Source organism: Enhydra lutris, unplaced genomic scaffold, assembly GCF_002288905.1.
Source record: "Enhydra lutris kenyoni isolate GAN:26980312 unplaced genomic scaffold, ASM228890v2 scaffoldscaffold6, whole genome shotgun sequence".
Lineage (NCBI taxonomy): Eukaryota > Metazoa > Chordata > Mammalia > Carnivora > Mustelidae > Enhydra > Enhydra lutris.
The window spans coordinates 11577052-11599796 of record NW_019154090.1 but is presented as its reverse complement, the minus strand read 5'-3'; the positions used below and the strand labels follow the sequence as shown (position 1 = coordinate 11599796).

The 22745-nt window shown below is 50.8% G+C and overlaps 1 protein-coding gene across 2 annotated transcripts in view; it reads right to left on the bottom strand.

The window, feature by feature from the left end:
- Window positions 1–11095: 11095 nt before the first annotated feature.
- Window positions 11096–22745, bottom strand: part of LOC111141584 (prostaglandin I2 synthase) — a 38502-nt gene continuing 26852 nt past the window's right edge. For both annotated transcript variants that reach the window (XM_022494250.1, XM_022494249.1), the window contains exons 7-10: window positions 16622–16790; window positions 15504–15685; window positions 13833–13984; window positions 11096–11447 (exon numbers count right to left, since the gene is read on the bottom strand). In XM_022494250.1, the coding sequence (XP_022349958.1) occupies window positions 11303–11447; window positions 13833–13984; window positions 15504–15685; window positions 16622–16790 (648 nt within the window). In that variant the 3' untranslated portion in view covers window positions 11096–11302. The remainder of the gene's footprint in view (window positions 11448–13832; window positions 13985–15503; window positions 15686–16621; window positions 16791–22745) is intronic.

Here is a 22745-nt window from a genome sequence, read left to right as displayed (position 1 = left end):
ACTCCACACCGGGAGGGGCGCGCAGAGTCCTACGGATCCACCTGCTCCATCCTTCCTTTTCTCCTTCCCCGCCCCCTCCCCCCCTCCTTGCTCCTCTCCTGCGATGGCTTTTTATAACTCCGGGTTCTGCGCCTTTCCCGGTGCTTGGAAGGGAATGGGTGGGGGAGGTGGGAGGCGGGGAAAGGAGCTGAATTTTCTGGCCTTTTCAAAACCGTGCCCTCCTCCCGCCGCGCGCTGGTGATTTCGGTGGCTGCCCTAAGCCCCCCAGCATGTGCTGACGCCCCCTCCCCTCGTGCCTCCCTAGGCCCCAACCCTTGCCCGAAGAATCCCCCCCCCCATAATATCCCCCCACCCACTCCCCCACCCCCCGCCTGAAGCCGCGGAGCCCCGGGTAGACCAACAGGCCGAACCGCGGCAACCGAGTCCCCTTCCTCTGTTCCTCTGTGTCCCCGCCGCTGGCCGCGCGCCTCAACACTCACCCCCTGGGCGGCCGCTTCCCGGGGCCAGGGAACGCGCATCGCCCCGGCCGCCCGGGCGCCCCCGCCCGCGGGCAGCGGCGGACCCGGGGCCGGGCCGGGCCCGGCCTACGCCGGCCGGGCAGGCGACGCGCTAGGGCTGCAGGCGCCGCGGAGCCGGGGCGCCCTCTCTGAGGCTGGGGGCGCGGGCGAGCGCTGGGGGCGCGGGTGGCAGGTCCGCGATCGGGCGGCGCCTCCTGCTCCACCTCCTCCTGCTCCTGCTCCTGCTCCCGCGGCGGCGGCGGCGGCGGCGGCGGCGGTGGCTGCTGCTTGAGCGAGATCAACAAGTCGGGGCTGAGCTTAGGCTCTGCGCTGGCTGCGATTCTGTCCCGCACTTCGGAGCGCGGGGAGTCGGGTACTGAGGCGGGACGGCGCCACCTGCGGGTCGGAAGCGTGCGCGCCGCTTAACTCCTGCCTGCCCGGCCCAGCCTCCAGGTGAGGATGGGGGCGGGCTAGGGCTTTGAGAGAAGGAGCTGCACCTGGCGGCCCGGCCCTTCCCACCTGGGCTCCATTTCCTGGCTGCCTAGCAATCCCGCCTTCCTTTGTCAGGTGAAGAAGGTGGGGGTGAGCGCCTACTCTGTGTGAGGCACTAGGATAAACGGCTGAGAAACAGCTGGGAATCAGACACAAATGTTCAGTCCTTGGAGAGCTGGCTGGAGACTGACAAAAACCAAGAAAGTCAAAAGATATGTCCGACGATGATAAGCGCTGGGGGGATAAGGAAGCAGAAGAGAGGGATAGAGGCGGGGGTGCGGTGGGGGCAGATTGCAATTTTAAATAGCCTTTGCTTTCATGAGTTTCCTTGCTAGATTCTCAAATCGAATTGTAGGATGGAATTCTGGATTCTAGTGGAGGAAGGTGGACAATGAAGTCGATCAACAGAGAAATAGGCAATGCGGCAGTTGGTGGCAAGGGCTAAGAAGAAAAATAAAGTAGGGTGAGGGGAAGAGAGAGTGAGGGATCAGCTGGTTTATAGAGCCTGGTGATTTATGCATTCGTTCATGTTACCTTGAGCAGCTGGTTATTGAGAGTTTACTGTGTGTCTGGCCCTGTGCCAGGATCGGTAAAGGTACCATCCTCCCCTGGAGCTTCTGTCCAGTGGAGGAGACAGAATCCATCAAATAATCTCTAGAAATGAATACAGAACCAAAGGATTTACCTGAAGAGGTGAGCAAGGCTTCCCTAAGGATGCCATAGTTGGGCCTCATGTTCACTTATTTATTCTTTCAAATACATATTTACTGCTGACAAGTAAATAGGTGATAGGGATACACAGTAAGCACCCTGCTTTGGATGAGAAAGCTGTGGCTAAGCCACAGGGCCCCTTCCCCTCTCTGACCCTTTTCTTCATTTATAAAACAAAGAGATTCATTTCCATAGGGTTGCACATAATATTCATTTCCATAGTGTTGCACATAATATTACTATACACACACACACACACACACACACGTAGTATAATATGTACATATTATATACATAGTACTATGTGTATATATAACAATTATATACATACTATTAACATAATATATAGGTACATGTACGTATATTTTATTTTTTATATTTATATCTTTTATATTTAAATTTTTAAAATTTTATATTTAAATATATTTTACATTTAAAATATTAAAATATATTTAATAAAATATACAAAATACATATATATATATATATATATATATATATATATTTTTTTTTTTTTTTTTTTAAGTAGGCTCCATGCCCAGCATGGAGCCCCCCAACACACGGCTTCAACTCATGACCCTGAGATCAAGACCTGAGCTGAAATCAAGAGTCGGGCCCTTAAAAGACTGAGCCACCAGGTGCCCCAATATTACTAAATTTTTTGAAGTCTGTTCAGTTTTCATTACCTCCATCATCATGGTCCTTGTCCAAGATGTCATCATCTTGTGGGTAGAAGCCAGAGATGCTGCTAAAAATCCTCCAGGGCACAGGATGGACACTCACGATAATAATCCTCCTGTTCTGAATGTCAATAGTGCCAAGGTTGAAAAACCCTAGATTAATTTAATAGAAGGCAAAAGCATTTGCTGGTCTGGAAATGCTATTCTCTCAACCACGACTTAGTGAGCACCTGCTATATGCCAAATACTACTCTTAGACACTGAAGATACAGTGAGAAGACTAAAACAAGCAATCCCCATGCTCTTGGACTTACATTCTGGCGGGGAATACAGTTAGTAAACAAGTTAAATAAAGAAATCTGATCACTTAGATTGTGATAAATGCCACAAAGAAAAGTAAACAAGAGGAAGTGCAGAGCATATCTGGGAGAGGCGCCAGCAACTTTAGACAGGGTTGTCAGACAGGAAGTCTTCCAGGAGGAGGTGATATATCTAAGCTCAGAACCTCAGGGCAAGGAGAGGAAAACCATGTGAAGTTCTGAGGAAGGGGTATAGGCAGGGGAGCCAATGAAAGCAAAGGCTGTAAGGTGGAAATGACCTTGGGAAGGGAGGTTAGAGAGGTAGACCGGACTAGGCCATGCAGAGCCTTGTTGGAATTTTATTCTCAAGGTTATAAGGAATGAGTTTGAGTTTTTTCTAATCCTGATGGGAAGCCATGACAGAGTTTTAAGTAGGGAAGTCCCACATGCTGATATATTCTGTGAGGTGAGCAGCTGTGTGCATTATGGAGTACTTGGGGGGGACAAAGATGACAGCAGGAAGACCCCTCATGAGGCATCTGCAGCTGTCAGGGCCAGAGGTGAAGGGCTGAGACTGGGATGGTGGTGGTGGAGATGGCTAGGCAAGGTCACAGTCACAAGGCTCGGGCAGGAGATTGATTCTTCCCCAAGCCCAAGGCTAGTGCTAGATATTCCTTGTCATTTGGATTCTTTCCTCTGGGTGGCCCAAGTCCTGCAAAGTTGGGTTCCAGATTTAGATAAAGAACATCTAGATACATCTGGATCTTGGAAGTACAGACAGTGGGAATAGCTCTGTCTCTCTCTGTTTCCCCAGGCTCTGCACAGCATGCAGCTGAGAATTTTTACTTTCTGAATGAAAAGACTATAACTATTTGAAAACATCTCGCCTTCATTTCCTAGAATTTTCTGCCATCATAAGAGGAGAGACTTAAAAGCAATTCAGGGGAAAGTACAGCTCAGAGGTTGAGATACTGAGTCCTGACAATGTCATTGGAGTTTCTGGATCCAGTCGTGCCTGAAGGCATTGCTCCTGGGTTTTCCAGCTGTGTGAGCTAGTAAATTCTCCCTTTTTATCTAACCCAGATTGAGTTGTGATGTTTTCCTTTATGTCCCAAAGAGTCCAACTGATACAATTCTTTCTCCACAAACCAAAAGTTTACCATCTCCTTATAATGTACTTACAAGAAACAGGGGAAAAGCAAATGAACTCCTAGGAAACAGGGCAAAAAGAATAATAAAATTCAGAATGTTTTACAGAGAAGCCCCCTCCCCCCACCCCGTAAGTGTTCAAGTATAACCATGACATTTTATAGACGGGAAAAATTAACAGCTCATCAAGGAGAACAGCACCCCAAAAGTCAACCAGAGAGGGGGGCAGCTGAGGGCTGGTTCCAGGTCACAAACCATATCTATTCAGGCCCTCTCGAGAGACTTCCTGCCCAGAGGTGTTGAGATTTTTTACCTGAGGCTGAGTGATAACAAGTTAACCCAATTCACCCCTATAAATACAAGTGAATCCCTTCTCAACTGTGGTAGCAAGAGATGTATCCACTTGAAGTCAGTTTTTTCCTTCTTAAACTCCATAATACCAGCTATCACTTACTTAAAATCCCACTAAGTGTCCTCAAGTTTCTTGGCACTTCCAGGCACAGAACGAGAAGTTCCCCTCTAACCTCTCCCTCACAGACCCCTGGGAAGGAATAACTGCTTTATGAGGTAGTTACGGGGACACCCAAAGGCTCAAGGGAAATCATTGACATCTCTGAGGGGATGTCACTCAGGACAACTCCTCTTTGCTGTGGCCTTGCCCAAATTTCCAGCAGCCCCGGGGGATTTTCCATCAGCTTGGACTCCTGTCTTCTCGCCTGCTTCTCTTTTGTCACACCCAATAATAATAATCATAATCACAAATAAAATGGGGCTCATGGTAAAATCTACCCCCCAGAGTTGCTGGGGAGTCTAATGAGATAATATGTAGTGCTTAGCACCCATGCCTAACACTAGGAAGTGCATGCTCATATAACATAGTAGCAACAGCCACAATAGTAACAGCCAACACTGAGTGGTTACTCTATACCAGACACTGTACTAAACGCTTTGCATATATCTGACCTCATTTAAGATTCTTTCAAGCTCTCTCACCCTTGGGCTGAATATTCTAATATAAAGACCTCTTTGCTGTTGGATGATCCTTGAGTGACCAGATGTCTGATTCTAGTATCCATCCCATTCTACTCTAACCTGATGGACTTCATCAAGCCCTGGGTTTCCTGGACCAGCTTCCTGGTAAAGGGTGAGCCCGGTTTTCTTACCAACTCAAATATTTATCCGTTCCTCTTCCATCTTTTTCCCAGCACCTACCCATCAATCCAGCCATCTATTCAACCACCATATACTATCCAACCATATAGCCATCAAATTATCCAACTGCACACCCAACCATTTATCTACCCACTTATCTATCAATCTATGTACTCACATAACCATCTTTTTTTCCATTCATTCACATATTCTATCCACTACCCATCTTTCCACCCATTCATACACCCACCATTTATCCATCCGCTACCTATTCATTTATTTACCCATTCATCTACCCACTCACCCATATACCCAATTACCTACCCATCTAGTTACTCATCCATTTATCCATCCACCTATCCATGCATCTACTTACTTACTCATTCTTCCCCCCACACAGTTATCTAGACCAAATATTCATGCATCTGTCCACCACTCACCTACGCCCTCATCTGTCCACCCATCCACTCACTGGCCATCACTCTCTTGGCCATCACTCACTCATCTTCTACCTACCATTTTAAAGTTTGTTATTACATGTATTGCTCTGTGGTAAGCTCCAGCTCCCTTCCTGGGAGGAAATATGGGTGCCCCCGAGGGTCCCACAGAAGGAGATAGGTAAATCTGCACACAGTCCATCAAACCCTTTTGTAGCCTGGACTTTGCCAAAGCCATCGACTCCCAGGGTCTGCAGCCAAAAAATGATGAAATACAGGGCATGGATGGATTGAGGCATGAGCTTCCAGCAAAGCAATTAAAGGTAAAGTAATATTTCTTCCCCACAGATGGCCTGGGAACTCCAAGATGTGATAGAAAATGAGCAAGTCAGCAAAAGGAGGAAATCAAAGCTACAGAGATTGGGAGCAAATGAACTGATTCCTACAACATTACATTTCATTGACATCTAGCTCCCCTGCCCTTTGGGAACTGATATCTTTTCTACCTTCTCTCCACTGCCCTTGTCCACCTCTTCCTGGTCTCAGCTGACTCCTCTCTGATCTTCCTCCCCTAGTTTTATCCTTCCTCTAACCTAACCTCCCCACAGCTACCAGGGTAGGCTTTAAACAGAAGTCTGGCCATGTCACTCTCCTGCTGATAAACCTTCATGACTCCTTGCCATCCAGGATAAAAGACAAACTCGCCCACAATGAGGAAAAGACCACTTGTTCTCTTAGTGTGTATTTCCTGAGCACCTACTATGTGTCAAGCTTATGTTGCATGCTAGGAATGAGGGAGTGGTAAAGCTAACCTTCCCTCCTGGAGATCATATTCAACTGGGAGGCATAAACAGAGACATTTAAAAATAATCTGATATTGATCATTGCTGAGAAGGAAATAAGAAAAGTATGAATGTCAGAACAACAGAAAGGAGGGAGGAGGGATGCTACAGGTGAATGATGAATCAGAGTAATCAGCAAGCCATAAAAGAGCAAGGGGAAGGGCATTCCAAGCTAAAGGTAGAAGGGAGAGCAGGTTCAAAGGCCCTGGGGCAAGAGGGTTGAAGGAGATGGAAGGTGGTAGGTGTGGCCATAGCAGACTAAGTGAGGAGGGCAAGAGTGGTCCAAGAAGGAATAGGAGAGAAAAACAGAGAAGGAGAAAAATTACGTAGGTGAGGGCTGTGGAGAGGTGTTTGGATTTTATGTCAAGAGCCTTGGAGAGTCTTAAGCAGGGAGTAGCTGATTTGATTTTTACCTTTAGGATGTAAAAGGGTGTTTTAGACTTCTGAGTTCTCAGTTTCTGCTGTGGCCTCAGTCTTCAAATTGAGGACAATCGTGACAAGTCCCCTCCCTCAAGGGAGTGTGATGGCCCCTCTCACACAGGGCCAGCCCCAGATGGGCTTTGCGTCCCCTGCCCGTCATCCCCTCCACAGAGATGGGGAGGCATCTCATGGCATTTTGGGTTTGGGGAGACAGTTGCCAGAATTCTGAGTATTTCCTTCTTTCTCACATAGAGCGGGTCCTAGGGGAGGTCCCAGGGCAAGAGGACAGCATGCCACCAACTCTCCCCACTTGGCACCATCTTTCACACACACACACACACACACACACACACACACACACACACACACAGATGCTGGAGCAACCAGAAGGGAGGGGAGCTGCCACACCACCTCTGGTCTCCTGTATCTGGATGGAAGGGCAAGAACTGTCTGCTATATTGAATGGAAACATATGTAAAAAAAATGTCACTGTCTTACTTGAGAGGTCTATCACAGCCAAGTTCAATCCCACCAGACCTGCCTCCATGCCTCCATGCCCCCTTATAAACGAGGAACCTGATGCGAGGGACATTTACCTTGGGAAATTACTTTTTCATCTAAGATTGGAGAGAAAAAACAATTTTCTTTTTAACTTCCCCAAATCTAATTTATTTCACCTCTTCATTTTTGTATTAAAATAAATGCAGGGACACCTGGATGGCTCAGTTGGTTGAGTGTCTGCCTTCGGCTCAGATCATGATCCCAGAGTTCTGGGACAGAGCCCTACCCCAAGCATGCCACGGGTCATATGGTCCCCCATGCTGCCTTCTCAGTGGGGAGTCTGCTTCTCCCTCAGCCCCTCCCTCTGCTCATGCACTCTTTCAAACAAATAAAATCTTTAAACAAAACAAAACCCCAAATGTATGTTATAGTGAAGGACAGAGAACATCCAGTGAATTTTTCAGACGATTTTTTTCTGTTTGTCTTACTTTGGGTTGTGAGCCTCCTATCCCAAGGTCCTCTATGGGCATCTGGGCCCTCTTTTGTCTACAGGATTGTTGATAGAAAGATCCCGAACACAGTCTCGGGAGGCAGAGAGGGCTGCCCTCAACTCTCGTGGCTACTAACTAGCCACGTGATCTCGGGCAAGCCACTTCACCTCTCCGACCATCAGTTTCTCCATCTGTAAAAATGGGTCATAATATACAGAGGAACGCTTGCCATGCAACTGGATTCGAAAGCCCCTGTCCCAAAGCAGGCACACTGGGTCCTCTGTGCTCCCTTCCCAGAAACCAGCCTTGCCGTCGCGGACATGGCCGACCGTCAACCTGAATCATACTCAGAGGCAGTTCCATAAACAAGGATGGTTTAATACATTTCAGCACTTTTCTGTTCATCAAGATAATATGAAAATAGAATTCTTTATTAAAACAGCAAGGCATAATCATGACTGCTACCCCCACCCCAAACACTGTGTTTATTAACACGCGCGCGCTCACACACACACACCACGCACACCAAGATCAAGGACTTTGGCAAGACACTTGAACTCCCGGAGCCTGTTTCTCCATCCGGAGAATGGGCAGGTGGGCCGTTCCCAGCTCGCCGTGGGCGGGGCCAGCCGGCTGCCGGAGAAGGGGCGGAGCTCGCTTACTCCTCTTCCAGCCAGGGATGGTCAGGGAGAAGGTCTGGGGTGGTGCCCACCTCGCTGTAACACGCCCGGCAATGCTTGCTTGTCTCATTTTACAACGGAGAAGAGCCAGAGCTCAGGCTCTGAGCCTCGGCGACAGGGGCCCAGAGGCCCTCCCACCGTTCCCCACCGTTCCCCACCGCCTCCTCCCCTCCCGCCCCCGCAAATGTATTTTTCACAGCCACTTTCTATTTTTTGCAGCGAGTGATACATGTTGTCCTTTACTGGCTGCGGTGGAATAAAGTTCCCCCTTTTAAGCAAATTTAAAGTTGAAACAATGAGTCTGTTTTAAAGGAAAATATCTGGTAAACAACAATACGAAATAGAACACAAACAAAATAATAATGCCGATGGGAAGGAAACGCTTCATCGGGTCGGCCTAAGAGCATTTCTGACTTGCGTCCTGCACCTTTGTGGTTCTAAAGCGAAGTCTGAAGAAATACAACGATGTCCCGGTACCTTCCTAACCAACCTGCAGCAAGGAGCTAACACATGCATCTTCCCCTCTTTACTCTATATCTTATATTGATTTTTTTTTTTCTTGAAAAGAAGAAAAGGGTGGGTGGAGGGAAGGAAAAAGGAAAAAGGATTAAAACAAGGGAGGGCTTAAAGCATCGGCTCCCAAGCTCTGCTTCAGTATCTTTGGTACCAGCTGGGGCCGCCTGGTGGGAGAACCATCTCTTCCTAATGTCTGTGGCTCCAAGGAGGCACCACCTTTAAAAGGAATTGGCCTTTTTGGGAACGTGGGTGAGAACCTAGTCCCGGTGATAGGGCAGCCGGGACTTGGCGGTGGGGGCAGTCATAAGGGCTTTTCCCCAGCGCACCAGGGTACAGCCCCACACAGAGAGACCTTCCTGCGTCTATTTCTGCCAGCCTTTTCCTTCCCTTCCAAGCCAGGAGGCGGCAGCTACGGTTGCCATGGAAACCGGCTCAGTCCTCCCACGGAAGGCTGCCAACCCCGATTTCCTGCAGAGTTAAGAAGCAGGAGGCAGCGGGGGTCACCCAGGCGTGAAGATGGGTTTCCCTGGGGATATCCTGCCTCCTGCCAATCACAGCGTCTGTCTGGGAATCCTGGAGGTGCCTGGAGGCTGAGGGCCAGGGAAGCCCCCAAGCCCTGGCGCAGCTCCGAGCAGAGACTGGCCCCTGGACCGTTCTGAGATCTCATGTCCTCTCCTCCCTCCAGCTAAAGCTACAGGGACCGAGCTATGCGTGCATATGCATGTCTGTGTCTCGTGAGACGCTGCCAGCCATGGGTGCCTCTGGCTCTGTCAGCTCTCCAGTATGAATCGGAACTGGCCCTCCACCACCCCCCTTGAGCCCAAGGAACGCAGAGCTGCCCATCTATCGTGTGCTACTGGGACAATAATTCTGTCAAATCCTACCAAGTCACATCACTTCTCTGAGCCCATTTCCTCATCTCTCAAGAAGGCCTAATCGTCCTCTCTTCACAGAGATGCTGCGAGAAGCAGAAATACTGCATCCACTGTGCCTGTCAGGGGCCTATAGAGGATCCTCAGTAAACAGGACCTAATGTTCATTATAATACTTAACATCAGAATAAATGTTTCCAGGCAGTTTTTCTCTTTGACCTGTTTTTCTCTAAAGCTGAGGCAAAGGCAAGTTTTCATCCTTAATCTGTCTGTTCAAAGGGTGGTCAGCCAGGATAGGGAGGGCCACTGGTCTGAGGACCAATGAGTAGGTTCCTACCACCGCCTCCAATATCACTTCTAAGAATCAGAACAGGGCTCTCAAACAGGAATGCCTTCAAGGGCCACGAGAGACTGTGAATGGAGCAGAAAAACATTTCCACCACGTGGAAACCCTCGTGAGCCAGAATGCCCATGGCCTGGGTAAGGGAGTGGGCTGTTGCTCAGCCCGGCCAACAGCTGCCCTTGGGAATATGGGCCCAGCGCAGCCCGCTCTTCCAAGTTTTCAAGAGAAGCTGGGCATTTTAAATGAACTCTCCCCCAGATGACATGGTAACAACTCATGTATTTTTTTCACAAGTGTAGGCCAAATGAAACAGGTCTGCCAATGGACCATACGCCGCGGCTGGAGATCCCAAGCTAGAACGTAGAAAACCAACACCTAGAACGTAGAAAACCAACACCTCTTTTTTTTTTTGCTTAACCATTCCCACAAGCCCTGGTTGGTTCCTTCCATCAGGACCATCCTGTTGGGCTGTCTTCCTTATTCCCTACTTGAGTCTCGACCCTGGGAAAGCTCTCCCATCTGGATGCTGTATGTCTAGAACAGAGAACTCTACTCCTCAGACCTCAGCCTTTGCAGGGGGCTCATGATCTGTACCTTGACCTTTGGGAAAACCTTCCTGACTTTTCTCAAGCGTCAGTGTGATTGGAGAGATGAGGGATGTGTCTAGTGAATGGGGCACCTAGGGAAGGCATATTCTAAGGGACTCCTCTGGTGTTGGCTAGTTTAACAATAATTTGGGGACACAGCTTATTTCAATAGATACACCGTGAGGCCCTGGTTGGCCCTTTTAAAGCCAGGATCTGCTTTGACTGGCTAAGGCCTGGACCACAGCACTGTCAAGAACTTGGCCCTGTCGGGGAGCTGGGACACGGCAGAACTTCCGCTTCTGCCCTGTCTGCCCCAGCTTCTGTGGCTATCCTACAGTGGCGGCGGGGTGGGCGGTGGGGGGGGAACAAGGTGAGCTGGGAGCAGAGCCTCAGGTGGAACTCAGTCATAGCTGCAGACAATTCATAGAGCTTTTGGTGTCCTTTTCCATCCCCCTCCTCTCAGCGTACCTGCATTCCCCTCCCCGGACACAGCCTTCTAGGAAAAAATCAGGAAAGTGCTGGCCCCATTGGTCAAAGCTCCTGCACCCAGGGCGAACGTAGACACAGGAAGTTGGGTGATGGGGGGCAGGCTGGGTGGAGGCATGTGTGCGGAGCCCCGTCTGCTCCTGGAGCTCACGGCCGGGCGCGGTAGCGGACGGGCACGTCGTGTTCTGGCTGCATCAGCCCGAAGCCATACCTGCTGAGATCAAACTCAGGGATCTCCACGTCGGGATTGATCAGCTCCAGGTCAAAGTGCACCAGCACAAGGAACACGAATCTGCAGAGAGATGGTGTTGAAGGTGTGCAGGATTGGGAGGCGAGGGGGCATCTCTGGAGTAGGGCAGGAAGGCAATGGCTTCCTCCTGAGTCTGACCCCAGGTGGTTCTTGCCCAGCTGGAGTGCACGAGCCCCTCCCCGTCCACCTGACCCGTGGCTAGGGGGCCCACCCACCAGTTCTGCCCCCGGGGCTGGGAGCAGAAGTGACAAGGGTTGACTCCACACCAAAGACAGTGTGGTGAGCACGAGACTCCGGGTGTGCTCTCTGCCGGATGGCTGCATGTACCTCGAGATGGGGCGGTGGAGTGGGGAGATGGAAAGAGCTTGGTCCCTGAATCTGTGTGTGGAGGGCAGGGGCTCCCACACCCATAACCCACTTAGTGAGCGGGAACTAAACCCGTTGTTGCAGGCCACAGGGGCCCGGGGGTCATTCGTTACAGCAGCATCACCCAATGAGTCCTCCTGACTAAGTGACCCTTTCAGACTCCTGTAGACCAGAGTCCTCCTCACCCCTGGCGCCCCACCCAGCTCCTGGAACCCTGACTGTCTGCTCTGAAGATAGAGCGAAGTCCACGCTCTCCACAGCAGAGCTAGGCAAACGTGGCTCTGCCTCTTGACCCTCATCAAGTTTCTTTCCCACTCTGGGCCTCAGTTTCCCCACCTGGTCGAAGGAAGTTGAAGAGATGGGATGGATCTGTCCCAACGCTGAAGCTATAGGACGTCGGAGAGTGAGTTTAGACAGGGTGGGGAGTTCTGTACCCGCAGCTGGATGGGGATCCTGGCACCTCCCCTCACCCAGGGGCACCGTCACACAGATGCAGGTGATCTGACCTCCAGAGTCAGTATTGGACTAACCCCTACCCAGCAGTGTTGCAGGACAGTGAGGGGAGAGCAAATAACAAATTGACTGATTTGTTGAAATGCTAGGTGCCAGGCGCTGGGCTAAGCATTTAGCATCCCAGGTCTCTTTTTATCTGTCCAAAAACTTGATGAAGTAGGACCTGCAGTCAGTTCTGCTACAACACTTTTGAACACGTGGGTCTGTTTCAACGTGATGGATGTATTGGGGCCCCGAGGAGGCCTCAGGCAAACTTCCTATTTGCTCATGTGTTTCGTGTGTGTGTGAGAAGCACGAGGACAATGCAAAGCCGAACCCAGGGGGGCCCACTGAGTCGGCATCCACGCACCCACGCATGCACACACCTGACCTCCCCCAGAAAGCTTGGCTCCCGGGGCGGCTGGTGCGCCCCCACGGACACCGGGTGTCCGATTTCAAGGGACCCTCCTTCCACGCTTCACAGCACAGCCGCAACCCGCCCACCGCCCGCTTCCACCACCAAGCTTCAGGTGGTTTTCAAGGTCAAACACCATACTTACGGCAGCACCTACGTATTGCTCAGCCCTGAAACACGTGTGAGCCTGTACGACCTTCTCCCCTCTGGGTTCTCAACTTGCACGTGGCACTTAGGAGGTTTTTTTGTCTGTTGGGTCCCAGCCCCATTCCCTCCCCCCCAAATCCCTGTGGATTTTATTGTGTGGTTTCACATGGCCATGATTTTTAGGGACATAACCTGCAGCATCATGGCAGAACAGGCTATACTAGGAGCTCCGTTTCACTGCTGAGAAAATGGAGACCCAGAGGTTAATGTAACGTGCCCATTCACTTGGCACAATGCCGGCATATTGGTAATTACAGTAATAACTAGTCCTTATTAGATACCTACAAGGAGCCAGGCAGTGGGTTAAGTACTTCGCAAGACCCAATTCCTTTGTTCTGACACCCCTGGGGTATAGTATGATCAGTACCCCCAGCTGGACAGTTGAGGACCCAGACACAGCAGGTCATCCAGCTTACAGTCACATGGGGGCGGCACAGGACAGGGCGAATGTCCTAACCCTGGCCTGATCTGTTTGTGGCCTGGGGGCCAAAGCTCTTGGGATCCAGGGAAGAGAATTTATAAGGCACTCGGGTCCACAGGCGTTAAAATAACCAAGAGGGAACAATGCCGTTTGGCCAGTTCCTGCCGAGGGGGTCTGACCGTGCAGGGCAGCTGCAGACAGACGGCGGCGGTCAGCTGCACAGAACGTCCCGAGTTTAGTATTCAGATACCACATTCGGAGGGAAGAGCTCACTGCCAGATCTGATTATTTCAAAAGAGACCAGAAATCTGGCTTTTTATGTGAGATCTTCTGATTCTTCAAAGTTAGCAGGCATTTCGAGCACACAAATAAACAGATTTGTGGGCAGGAGATGGCTCACAGGCCCTCTGGAGCCTCTGCCCATTTTCCTGGCTGAGAAGCCACGATCTCAGAAGAGGAGGGCGTGTGCCAACGAGCTGGGGCAGGAACCTCCCCCATCAGGCCCGCTCCCCCCCCCCACACTCACTGTTTGATGCTGCTAATGGCGTAAGCCTTCCCCAGGCACTGGTTGTGCCCAGCTCCCCACGGCATGCTATAATTTTTCAGTCGCTTCCCGTCCTTGTAAAAGTCTTTCTTCTCTGACCCATCAGAGCTCAGGAATCGGTTATATTTAAATACCTGGAAGAGGAAGGAGGTCCATTTTCCGACTCCGCCCCCACAACATGTGTCCCCGAAGAAAATCGTGTCAGGATGTTCCTCAAAGTGTTGTTTATAAGAGGAGTAGACTGAAAACATTGTAAAGGTCAATCGATAGTGGACTGGTTAAAGTAATTACAGTAGCCGTTTAGGAGGCTGAGCTTGGTCTGTGTGTGCACACAGAAATTTTTAGACCAGTTGCTGAAGTTTCGGAAGAGCGCGTGTTGTGTGATCCTGTCCACACACCTATCTGTTCCTATGTGTGTGAGTGTGTTGTGTGTATGTCTGCAAAGACATAAAAATAACTTAAAGGCTGCACTCCAAACTGTTGTTAGGGAACTCTGTGAAACTGGAAAGAAAAGGAATAAAGGAAAATTTTTACTTTTAAACATACGTGCCTGTATATTTCACTTTATAAGCATATATGGCTTAGGCAGTTTAAAATTTAAAGATTAAAATGATTTTGAGAGGCGCCTGGCGGGCTCTGTCAGGGGAGCATGCAGCTCTTGATCTCGGGGTCATGAGTTCAAGCCCCGGGTAGGGGCACAGAGGTTATTTTAAAAATTTACTTTTAGGGGCACCTGGGTGGCTCAGTGGGTTGGAGCCTCTGCCTTCGGCTCAGGTCATGATCCCAGGATCCTGGGATCGAGCCCTGCATCGGACTCTCCGCTCAGCGGGGAGACTGCTTCCTCCTCTCTCTCTGCCTGCCTCTCTGCCTACTTCTGATTTCTGTCAAATTAAAAAAAAAAAAAAAATTTTAAAAAAAAATTTACTTTTAAAAAAGAAGATGCCAATTTCCTTTGGTTACATTGTAGAATGGTAAGGGGAGATTGTATCTGAGCACAGGACTTGGCACGGAGGAGGTCGTGAATGAAAGGAGGGTGGAAGGAAGGGGAATGGATCAGTGGACAGAGAGACGGAAGGGTGAGTTGATGGATGGGTGGGTGGGTGGACAGATGGACAGATGGGTGAGTGGATGGCTGGAAAGGATGGATGGATGGGTAGGTGGATGGGGTGGACAGATGTATGGGTGGGTGGATGGGATGGATGCCTGAATAGGTGGGTGGGGGGATGGGAGGGTGGGTGGGTAGGTGGGTGGACGGATACACAGCACAGGGCCTGGCACACAGTAAGCACCCAAATCTGTTAGAAATTATGAAAATTTGACCCATCTTAAAGTCCAGGGAGAGAGAAAAGTGTTGAGAAGCTGACACTGTAACATTCCAAAAAAAGGAAAATTGCTCAGCTAGCACTTACAGAGCACTCTGTGTGCCAGGTACTGTGAAGGCCTTTCTTACATGTTCTCATTTAATCTTCCTGACAACCCTGTGAGGCAGGTGCTATTATGAGGTCCATTTCACAGGTGAGAAAACAGGGACACAGAGAGGTGAAGTAATCTGGGCATGGTCACACAGCAAAGAGCAGAAGTGGGCTGCCACTCAGATCTGACTGGTCCCAAAGCCCCTGATTTCCCCCACACGGTCTCGAGTATGTAACTTACCTCTGGGTCTGTGTAGATTTCCGGATCTTTCTGGGGACTCAGGAAGGGAAAGAGGAGGAGGCGGTCTCCACGTCGCAGGCTGAATTCCCGCCCGTCTGCCATGGGCAGGGCCAGGTCCACCACGACCTCCCGGGTAATGAAGGGCGCGGCGGTGAGCCTGAGGCTCTCACTCAGCACACTATCTGCACAGGCAAGTACCAGGAAGGGTCAGCAGCTGTCCCCTCACACACTCACATGCCACCCGCGGCCCCCATTTTACAGAGGAAGGTGGGCAGGCTCAGAGAGGGTGTGTAACTTGCCCACCGTCACACCGTGAGGCCACAAAAGGCCAAGTGATGAGATATGATTACTGTGGTCCTCAGAGGGATGTGAGGGTTTGGGTCTGACTCTAGGAGAATCTGTGAGGGACCAGGGGAGGCAGGGAGATATCAGAGCAGACTAGGGGAGAGCAAGGCCATCGATATTGGTTGTTTCTGTCTGCCCAGCTTACAGTCCCCATCTGGACATAGTTCCCTGGTTTTCTTCTGGGGACCATGCCCTCTCCAGGTCTCAGAGGTTGGGCTGTTGACTTTACTCCCAATTCCAAGGGCTGTGTGTAATTGGCCAATCCAAGCAACCCCAATTTTTGAAAATTTGGGTTGGACTTGGTTCAGGTGGACATATAACTCAAAGACAAATTCCTGGGACTTTGGGTACCATTGTTGCAGAGAAGTGTACCCTCCCACCCTCCGCAGGCCTGAGACTGGAGCCAACCTAGCAGAGCAGGGCTGAGAGGGAGTACTGAGCTCTGTTAAAGCGCCTGGGTCCACCTGTGCCTGAAGCTAGCTATCTTCTGAACTTTCTAGTTAACGCCCTCAAAAAAAGTCCTTCCTCTGCTTCAGCCAGTTTAAGTGAGGTTTTCTGCCAATAGCAACCACAGATTGACTGAGTCCATGAGTCCTGAGCAGCTGAGAGAAGGGCACAAAGATGCCAGATATAAGAAGATAGGAGGTCTAGGGGGACCCTAGGTCAGAGGACGACAATGGACTCCGGACAGTGGGAGTCCATGCTGGGAAGGGCTTAGCGTGCCCACTATGACCGAGTCTTTGGGGCTAATTTGGAGGGTCTGCTTCTCTCACCAAGCACAGGCATGCTGTCCAAAACCTTCTGGGGGAGGGTAGTCATCTGTGAAATGGGCTGCTCTGCTCTGGAGAGGAGCTGCTCGAGCTCTCCATGAACCGCCACCAGGGCCTTGGGATTCTTGAGGAGGAAGAGCAGAAGCCAGAAGGCAGCAGGACCCATATTCCCCTGCAATGAGAAGGAGCCTGTTATACCACCAAGAAGGCAGGCCTGGGGCGAGAGCTGACCGGTCTGTGCCACAAACACAGCCCAGGCCAAGGCACGGAGATTCCCACGCCTGCCAAACATCTAGGCATGACTCATGTTTATCTTCGGCTCAGGCCGTGGCCCAAATATGCTCTGGGGCTTTGGTGTAGCCCAATGTCGACCTCAGGGCTATTCTTGGCATCCTTGACCTTGAGCAAACTCATTGATCTGAGCTCACACAGGTAATCTTCATAGCGAATCGGTGAAGCAGTGTCAGAAGTAGGAACCAGGCGTATCCCCTAAGACTGTGGTTAACATCTGAGGATAACGGCATCCTCAGCCACAGTACTCTGCCCTTCCCTGTACCCATGCCCCTTGCCAGGGACTTAGCACTTCCTCCCAGTCACCGTGAATCAGTGACTCGCTTTGGCCAACAGAATGAAGCAGAATTGACAGAGCACCAGCAGGAAGTCTAGGTCTTGAGAGACCTTGTGTGTTTCCACCTGCCCGGCTGGCTTGCTGGTCCCGCAAGGAGGACGCGGGACTCACGGGGCAGAGCCGGCGGTCCAGCTGAGCCCAGTGGAGAGCAGCTGACTCCCAGCAGACCCACAGACACGGGAGCTAAGTGAGTGCTCAGCGGTGTATGCCACTGGGTTTTTGTGGCTGGCTGGTACACAACAGCCAAGTGACGTCACATCCGGACATCTACTTTCAAATATCTGAGTGTTGTGTGTGAAGCAAGGAAGCCATAATCAAGGGGGACAATGAGAGCCCGTAATTTCTTGAAAAAAATTCCCAATAGTTTAATAATCAGGAAAATGGATAAAATTTTTGCTCCAAGACTTCAGCCTTAGCTGAATGTTTTAATATTCAGGTATTTAGCATGTGGCTACGATGTGTGTGGGGTTCCCGGAAACGAGCTCCAGGCATGGGTGGAACAGCAATTCACCTCGGCTGGGGGCGGAAAGAGTGTGTCCACCGTCCAATCTCGATAACGTTAACAGTCATTACACACCATGTTTCCCCGGTGACTCTATTACACGCATAATCGCACGCAGACAAAAGGACATTTGCACGAGGATACTGATCACAGTGCTGACGTAACAACAAAAGATTGGAAGCAATCTCTATGTCTATCAATAGATCGATGAGATAAAGGATGATCGGTCCTCCCGATGGTGATACAGGATGTCGTTAAAAGGCAGCTGGCTTTGCATTGGTGTGTGTACTGACGGGACCGTAGCTAAGGCGCACAGAAGTGTGATGGGGAAGGCGGCTTCCCTGTGCTCCCACTTGTGGGTACGTTTCATGAGGGATCATATGAAGAAGCACAGACCAGCTCTTCAAGGAGCCTCTGGGACAGAAGTGGGAAGGATGGGGGGCAGGTACTGATTTCCACCCGCATCTGTCTTTTTAAACTGTTTGACTTTTTTTTTAATGGATGCAGTACTTTTTTAAACCAAAAAAAATTATTTTTTTTTTTTTCAGAGAAAGAGAGGAGGGAGGGGCAGAGGGACAGAGAGAATCTCAAGCAAACTCCCCACTGAGCACGGAACCCGCCATGGGGCTCAGTCTCACGATCCTGAGATCATGACCTGAGCCAGAATCGAGAGCCAGACGACACTTCACTACCTGAGTCACCCAGTGCTCCTGGATACAGTACTTTTAAGCAAAACAAAAATAAGTATTTTTATAGTGATCTGCAATGACCAGGAGGAAGGCTCATGACACCATATTAAGTAACATTAAAAATGTGGATTTTAAAAACTGGGTGATCTTCATCACAGAAGAAAACATTCAGAACAAGGTAGTAAACAAGAGCGCCAGAGCATCAACAATGGGGACACAAATTCTGCTTTTTTTCTTTAGCTGTGAATTCCTTAACAAGGAGGTACCACGTTTCCTCACTTAGTCCTCCCTTCAAGCAGGGACCATTTTCACCCTTTGCCATGGAAAGGAAAACTATGCACTCCCTAGCCTCTGCTCATGGCGCAGCACAAAGTAGGGGCTCAATGGCATCTGTCAAATAAATGTCTATGTCCCACAGCAGCCCAGGAGGTGGGCTAGCAGAACTCTGGGCTGGAACAGACAGAGCTGGGTTCAAATCCCAACTGCCCCCTTTCTATGATTCCGGATGAATCTCTTCCCTCTCTGGGTCTCAGAACCTCCTTGAGGGGCACCTGGGTGGTGCAGTTGGCTAAGCATCCAACTCTTGATTTTGGCTCAGGTCATGACCCCAGGGTCATTAGATCGAGCCCCACGTCGAGCTCTGCACTCAGTGTGGAGTCTGCTTAAGACTGTCTCCTGGGGCGCTGGGTGGCTCAGTGGGTTAAGCCTTTGCCTTTAGCTCAGGTCAGGATTGCAGGGTCCTGGGATCAAGCCCTGCATTAGGTTCTCTGCTCAGCGGGGAGCCTGCTTCTCCCTCTCTCTCTGCCTGCCTCTCTGCCTACTTGTGATCTCTCCCTGTCAAATAAATAAATAAAATCTTAAAAAAAAAAAAAACAAACCTCTCTCTCGCTCTCCCTCTGTCCCTCCCCTCCCAGCTCTCTAAAATAAATGAATAAATAAATCTTAAAAACAAAACAAAAAACCTCTCTCTTGGTAAAAAGGGGATAACATGCTCACTCCTGGGGTGTCCACAAGGGGCCTGAGACTGGATACAAGCAACTTTCACACGCAGGGCACAGACTAGGGGCTCAGAAGGGGTTTCTCCTCCCGGCATCCTTCTTCACCCTCCCCCACCCTGTTCGAGAGCAAGGGGGATCTCAGGTCCAGCAGACACAGGCAAGGTCACTTGCTGTCCACTTAAATAGCCAGGGGAGGGGAGATGATAAATAATTCAGCCTTGGGTTAACTCAGTGCAAAGGCCATTTTATCTCGCCCAGACAGTCTGATGGGGGCCCCTGCTGATTGATTACGAAGTAGGAGGGGAACAGGAGGCTGCTCAGTGATCTCTGCTTTCAGGAAGAAGCTGTGGCAACTTAGGGAGGTGGCGAAGGCTGCCTTCCTCCCGCTGCACAGACATGTGAATGTGCACGTGTGCGTGTGGTCACACTGCTACAAGAGATCTTGAATTCACTATCCTGGAAGCTGAGTCTCCCATAGGGCCTTGCCTCAGTTTCCCCAAGAGGACATGTCCATCTGGCCTCGTCCCTTACCCCTGCAGCCAAAGTCCATTCACCCAGGAGCACCTGTCCTCGGCTCTACTTTTTCTGTGAATGGCGGTAGCTGGCCTCCAGGTGGCGCTCAAAGTGTGCAGAGCTCAGCTCCGGGAGACTCCTGAGTGCCACTTTGTGGCCACCTCATCAGTCAGTCGGAGTGGGGACACCTGCAGCCCTGCCTGCCTGGCATTCCCCCCTTGCCTGTGGGTAACAGCCCCATTTTCCTTCAAAGAACTACCTCTACTTCACATCTGGGACTGACCCACCTCCCTAGACCTCAGCTGTGGCCATGGGACCTGGCCTGGGCCACTGGGAGCGATGCCCTCAGAGGGGACATGTGACCCCGGCTGGGCCAGTGAGCACCACAGTTGGGATTTCTGCAAGAATCCCAGGGAAGGAGAGGCCCTCCTCCACAGGGGCTGCCCAACAGCCAGGAGCCACGGGGACCTTTGTTGCCACAGCTGGGGAAGGCCATCTGGGGCTGGAGCCGCTGCAGAAGAAAGCAGAGCTGAAGGCTGGGAGATCATAGACGATCTTTCTTTTCATTGTTTATGATTAAAAAATATTTTTTTTAGGGTCAACAAGATTGCCCATTGCCCAAAGTCTCAGAGCTGGGAGGGGAGCCCGGACTGCCGTGGGCCTGGTGGGCAGACCTTCATGAACTCCTCTCTCTGCCCACCCGTTCCCTTAGAGTCCTGGACCTTGGATCTCAGTCCAGTGTGTGGCCCTTTAGGGCCCTGGATGCTGGAAGCTTCCCTGGCCCCTCTATTATTCCTCCTGACTTCACTCTGATCGGACACCAGGAATCATAGTTACACCATTCTGCCATCTTGCGGAACTCTTTCTGCACCTGGCCTCTGGGTGGCCTCCCTCCTGGCTCCCCTCCAGCCCCCTGCCTCTCCTCCTCAGCCTCCTGTGTGGGCTCCCCCACATCTTCCTGACCCCCAGAGCTGGAGAGGCCCAGGGCCTGGTCCCTCCTCCATCCACCCAAGCCCCCACTGTCTCCAGTCACCCCTACACTGCCAACTCCCAAATGCACATCTCCCTCCTGGACCTTAACCCTGAACTCCAGATTCTTCTTTACTCGAGGTGTACCTCCCTACCGCCCACTCAGTTCTCCGTTTCGAGCTCAGCACACCCAAAATCAACCTTCTGAATTTTCTACCCCCAGACTTGCCCCTTTCACAATCTTGCTCATCTGTTCACAGCATCTTCATCCTTCCTGTTAATCAGACCCAAACCTGGAGGCGTCCTCGTTGGTGCCCCCTCTCAATGTCCCGTCCAACAGCAAATCCTGTTGGCTCTACCCGGAAGGGAGTCCAGAATGCATGTACTCATCCTCTGGGCCTACCCTGGTCCAGCACCATCATCTCTTGCCTGGATACTGCAGTGGCCTTATCTCTAGTCTCCCTGCTTCCCCTTCTCCACTACAGCCAATTCTTAGGAATGTAGCCAGAATGATCTCCCTAAAGCAGATGGCAGGCCATGTTGCTCCTCTTCCGAGCCCTCTAAGAATTCCTTTCTTAGAGTCAAAGCAGGGCCCTGCATGGTCTGGCACCTGCTATCTCTCTCATCATCTTCATCCCCGCCTCAGGGCCTTTGCACTTGCTGTGTCCCCAGCTCAGATACCCTCATCCTATGTATCTATATGGCTCCCTCACCTCCCTCCCTTTGAGTTTCTGCTCAGATGTCATCTTCCTGGTGAGGCCTTCCTTGCCCACCCTATATAAAGCAGCCTTCCCTCACTCCCCTCTGCTAGTCCCTCTCCTGCTTTATCCTTTCTCTGCAGAACTTGACTGTATTTTAATATGCCTACTTGTTTATCAGTTGTTCTCTCCCCAGAATATCAGCTCCATAAGAGCAGGGATCTCTGGACTGCTCACTGCTCTATCCCCAGCTTCTAGAATTTCCCCACTGACACACAGTGGGCCCTCACTAAGTATCTGTTGAATGTGTCTCCTGAGCTCTAGCTATCTCCAAGCACAGTTCCAGGCTTTGCATCATCCCTTCCTCTCCTCCTCACCATAGAGCCTTGAGGAAGGGACTGCCATTTTTGTTTTACAGTTGAGTAAACTGAGGCACCAACAACTTAAGTGACTGGTTTGCCAGGGAGTGGCAAAGTCAGGATTCGAATCCAGGCAGGGTGCTCACAGAGCCTGTGCCTGAAACCACTGGGCTACTCAGCATCTTGGCCCTCTTGTCAAGACTCAGGCTCTCGAAGTGTCTTCCCACCTGCCTGGATTCTGCACGCTGCCAATGGCTCCGAGTCAGAGTATGTCCTGTCCCCAAGTCCTGCTCAGTTCTCCTGGCCCCGCCAAAGGCTCTTCCCCAGACTTTCTGCCACTCAAGCCCCCAAGCCAGTGTCCAGTTCTGCTAACAGAGGTCATTCGGCAAGGGATGCTGGGGGCACTTTGGAACTCCAAGTCTCTGCCCATCAATATGTTATTAGGCACTAATGGGGCCCCAACTGCTGATTAAACCCAGCCCTTGCCCCTTGCCAGCCTTTGCCTGCAAGGATAGTTAATGGCTCTGAGAGAAAACTAAAAATAAGTTGCAAGTCGATGGGAAGGGAATTACCCGGAAACGTCAGTCTGTGCAGCTGTCCCTGTGAGGAGGGGCCAAGAGAAGGAACGGGACTCTGGGGTCCAGGAGAGAGCAGGAACCAGGCCTCGAGATCCTGATCCCCACTCTCTCCCCAGTATCTGGTCCTTTACCACATCCATTGACGCTGTCTTCTCTGTTTCCAGAATCCTCATCACCTCCACGGCCACCACCT